Source organism: Parasteatoda tepidariorum, chromosome 10, assembly GCF_043381705.1.
Source record: "Parasteatoda tepidariorum isolate YZ-2023 chromosome 10, CAS_Ptep_4.0, whole genome shotgun sequence".
Taxonomy (NCBI): domain Eukaryota; kingdom Metazoa; phylum Arthropoda; class Arachnida; order Araneae; family Theridiidae; genus Parasteatoda; species Parasteatoda tepidariorum.
The window spans coordinates 71743672-71748458 of record NC_092213.1 but is presented as its reverse complement, the minus strand read 5'-3'; the positions used below and the strand labels follow the sequence as shown (position 1 = coordinate 71748458).

At 27.2% G+C, this 4787-nt stretch overlaps 1 protein-coding gene across 4 annotated transcripts in view; it reads right to left on the bottom strand.

Annotated features, from left to right (window-relative positions):
- Nucleotides 1–4204, bottom strand: part of LOC107457412 (uncharacterized protein CG3556) — a 142454-nt gene extending 138250 nt beyond the window's left edge. For 3 of the 4 annotated variants that reach the window (XM_071187100.1, XM_071187098.1, XM_043054443.2), the window contains exons 1-2: nucleotides 4031–4204; nucleotides 172–335 (exon numbers count right to left, since the gene is read on the bottom strand). In XM_071187100.1, coding sequence (XP_071043201.1) covers nucleotides 172–335; nucleotides 4031–4085 — 219 coding nt within the window. In that variant the 5' untranslated portion in view covers nucleotides 4086–4204. The remainder of the gene's footprint in view (nucleotides 1–171; nucleotides 336–4030) is intronic. The other variant, XM_071187099.1, reaches the window with a different exon arrangement.
- Between the last annotated feature and the right edge of the window lie 583 nt (nucleotides 4205–4787).

Genomic DNA, 4787 nt, shown 5'->3' with positions numbered 1-4787 from the left:
AATGATTGTTTTGAATTCTTAGAATTTTGTGCATTTAGTTTAGAAATGTTTCTATAATTTTGTTCAACTTGCAAAAAAAGGAACATCATTAAAGCTTTTGAATGGTAGGATAGATTTTTATTCTGTAAAGTGTTATGACAATAGCTCAAAGAAATCCTTAAAATACATTACCGTGAAATAAAGCGTGAGCTCTTGAATATTGAGGCGTATGAATTGATTCGGTGGTATATGTATATCTATGCACTCTTGTATGTCTAGAGAATCCAATATCGTTTTTGCTTCGATAGTAATTTCTCCAGATCTTCTTGTCTCTTTTACACACGATTTAACAGAAGCTATAAAACAAAAGAAATATAAGAAATATACTTTTTTATAAATTTCATTTTTATAATATTATTTTTCCTTCAGGATATATTTGTTTTAAAATATGTACTACAAAAATTTACAATTTTTGGTTTAATTTACTGGTACTGTTGACTATTTTTTAACTACATAGTTTTTTTTCCCAAGTAATTCTCTAAATATGGAGCATCATGACTTTTGATGAATTTCTTGAATATTTTTTTAACTGGTTCAAAATCCTAATCGAATATAACCCTAAAAGAGGAAATAATTATAGGCCGAATAGGGGCCTACAATATGGCCCTATAGGTTACATACCTGCCAACTTTTAATCCCTTCCATTAGCATTTTTCCCAGTGGTATTAAAATGGATTTAAAACTTCAATTTTAAGCATACATATACGTTGCATTTGCAAAAACTTAAGTTGACTACCATGCTGGATCACGTAATTTTGGCAAGGTACCTGCCCGCGCAAGCGGGCACTAGACCTCTGATCTGTGTTATGCCCTAGGGCGACTGAAACTAATGGCATTGGAGACTACCATGATAGTAACGCATATAGAAATGTGCTTAATTTGCTTAATTTTTGAAAGAAGAGTGGTGATCAAAATCATTTAAAAATTAAGTTTAAAAAAGAAAATATAGTATATATTTACTACCACTTTAAATATAAAAATAGAATCTTCCGGAAAATCCGAAAGAGTTGGCAGGTACGAGGTTATGTATGTATATTTATAATAGTGTCAAAATGAGGAAATTCAAAGACAATATTCTGTATTACAACATGCCCTATATCTCTTCTTAATATTGACCCATAATATTCAAACTGGACCAGTTACTGGGTACTAGTGTATTATTGATGATCAAATTTTTAGTGTGTAGTCAAGTTGATTTTCAGTGCAATGCAGTTACATTTTTTTTTTCAAATTCCTTTAATAACTTCTGACTCTGCTCTGAATACTTATTAGCCAGATCTTTTGCTCTGAATTTATTTAGCTTATTCATCATCTGTTACAGCAGTATAGCTCAGTTTCTGGTAAATCACCAAATTCAGAAAGCTATTTTTATTTTGCAGATTACTTTTTAAGGCTAACGTAGTTACATCAAAGTATGATTTGACAAGATTGAAATTCAAGGCAAAAACAGAATTTCGATCGTCATAGGAGGCATTTCATGTCTAGTTTATAAATAGTCAAAACTCATCAAGGATTAATAAGAAGAAATAAAGTTCATTTATAGATATTATCAGATATTGATTTATGTCAAACAGTAGAGTCAATAGGAAATTTAAGACTCCTAGATATCCCTAATGGATAAATATGGACTTGCTAAAGATAATAATTAGCTGATATTATGTTTACGTAAAGTGAGATTATTTAGAAATTATTTTTTAATATCACGTTTAAATTGAATTGTAGAGGTTTGAATATTTTTCAAAATGTATTTGCACAACTTTTTTTTCTACTGTAATTAAAACTTTACTGTAAATGGCAAAAGAAAATTAAAAAAAATTTTGTCAGTGTCACAACCTTGGGTGAGGTAACCTTACGCCAGCTTAATACTTTAATATCGATTAAAACATTATACTAGCACAAAGTGAATATTTTCAACATCAAATATAGATGCAAAATATTTAAAATAGCAAAAGAAAAATTCAATATTTTATTTTTAAATTTTTTTTATGGGAAAATAAAATATTAATTTCGTTCATAGTTCTGAGAAATTATATTATTATTTTTATTACAATTACTAATTCTATAAATATTATTCATTCAATTATTATTTTTTCTATTATTTTTATGAGTTATATTAATATTATTTTTAATTATACTACAATTATTTAAAATGAAATTTTAAAACCAACATTAAACAAATTATTATAAATTTTAATTTTGAAATGATAATTTTTATTAAATTTATCTTGTATCAAATCAGGTGGTTCCTTGATTTCCGATATCATGTCTATTTTTGTCTTAAAAAAACCGTGAGTCTTTATACGTCCATTGATACGGGCAAACATTCTTCCTCAGTAGAGGTTCTTCAAATACTGAGCAAAAATGGTTAACCTTTTCCACTGGCATTGTGACGTCAGAAAAATATTTTGCTTATAAGTTTGGCTCTACTCGTACCAAGCCACATCTTGAAGTGCTATCTATATATACATTTCTCTTACACGGCGACAAAAAAAGCCTCATTACAACTCCCCGAATGGCAACGCTAGAAAATCGACCAATGATTGCCGCTAAAAATGTCACATGCCAAATCCAGCTGAGATGGCTCAACGTATAGCGCTTTCAAAAACTGAAACTGAAATAACTAGAGCGAGCATAAGCTAGGCAGAAGTGAGTAGCTTTTTTAGTATTTTGTCGAAAGCGCTTTTTTTCACGAATATATATATTACGAATTTATTTGACGATTTTTGATTTATATCACGAATTTATTTGTTTTANCATGTTGGCAAATTCCGCCCTTTTTTAAAATACACAAGAAAAAATAAAAAATTAAATAATGAACAAAATCTAAAAATCGACGTATAACCGATTCTGTGCGTCGTATAAACGATATATTTTTACATTAAAATGAATAGGAATGATTTGGGACCACACTAAAACGTCGTATAAATGTAAACGTCGTATAAGTGATCGTCATATAAACGATGCTCCATTGTATCACGTTTAAATTGAATTGTACAGGTTTGAATATTTTTCAAAATGTATTTGCACAACTTTTTTTTACTACTCTAATTAAAACTTTACTGTAAATGGCAAAAGAAAATAAAAAAATTTGTTGTCAGTGTCACAACCTTGGGTGAGGTAACCTTACGCCAGCTAGCCTTATTACTTTATCGATAAAAACATTATACCAGCACAGAGTGAATATTTTTAACATCAAATATAGATGTAAGATATTTAAAATATCTAAAGAAAAATTCAATATTTTATTTTTAAAATTTTTTTATGGGGAAATAAAATATTAATTTCTTTATAGTTCTGAGAAATTATATTATTATTTTTATTATAATTACTAATTCTATAAATATTATTTATTCAATTATTATTTTTATGAGTTATATTAATATTATTTTTAATTATACTGCAATTATTTAAAATGAAATTTTAAAATCAGCATTAAACAAATTATTATAAATTTTATTTTTGAAATGAGATTTTTTATTAAATTTATCTTGTATCATATATAATAAGGTGGTTCCTTGATTTCCGATATCATGTCTATTTTTGTCTTAAACAAACCCGTGACTCTTTACGTCCATTGATACTGGCAAACATTCTTCCTCAGCAGAGGTTCTTCAAATACTGAGCAAAAATGGTTAACCTTTTCCACTGTCATTGTGACGTCAGAAAAATATTTTGCTTATAAGTTAGGCTCTACTCGTACCAAGCCACATCTTGAAGTGCAATATAATATATTATCACAGCAATATATATTTTTAGTGATAATCCAAGAAAAATCTTCCTTAATAATATTGTTAATAATTTAACTTAAGTAGTTCGGTAAAATGGTGCCAGGTTTAGTTAGATAAGTATTAGACTCACATGAGATTGTTCTAAATTTTATATTAATTTTATGAAATTTAGGACTGATAATTAAGTTAGGAAAATAGTTAATTTTAATAGTAATTAAGTTTGTTAAAATATTAACTATACATTATACTCAAAACGTACTTACCTATTTGGCAAAATAAAAACCCTAAAACGATGAAAGATAAATTCAACTGAATCATTTTCGGTATAAAAATGAAAATCCTTGTACTCGAATTCAAAATTCTCTATTGTAACTGACGATTTTGCTTAAATATCCGTGGAGTTGGGACACTGTTAATTAGTTGGACAATCAGTATTTCGATTAATTACCGTTCAGATAACATATTTACAATTGATAGTGTGAAGTAAGGAACCAATAGGAATTCGAGATCAAAAGATATAGTCAAAAGTCTATCAGATGAAACATTTTTAATTGTTTAGAAAGACTAATACAATAAATAAATCAACGACGTACGAGGCACGACTAATTAAAAATTAATGAATTGATTGTTATTGCTTTCAACAACTTTTCATAATAAATTATTGCTTATCATTGATACAAAAAAGTTTATAGCTTAAAGAAAAATAATAAGTACGACTGATAAAAACTGTTAATTATAAAATGAGAATTCGTCCTTCATGCAATTTCATGCACTACAAGCCTGTTTTTTCAATTAATAATATATTATTTATTATAACATTTTTAAAAAAAGAACAATCCATACCTGCCAACTTTTACGCATTTCGCGTAAAATTTTATTTCCATATTTAAAGTGGTAGTAAAATGTATGCTTTTTATACATTCCTTGTATTTATAAACAAAATTTATAATATTTTTGATCACCACTCTTTTTAAAGAAAATTAAGTATATATATTAGCATAAAATACTGTTGTAGTAGTC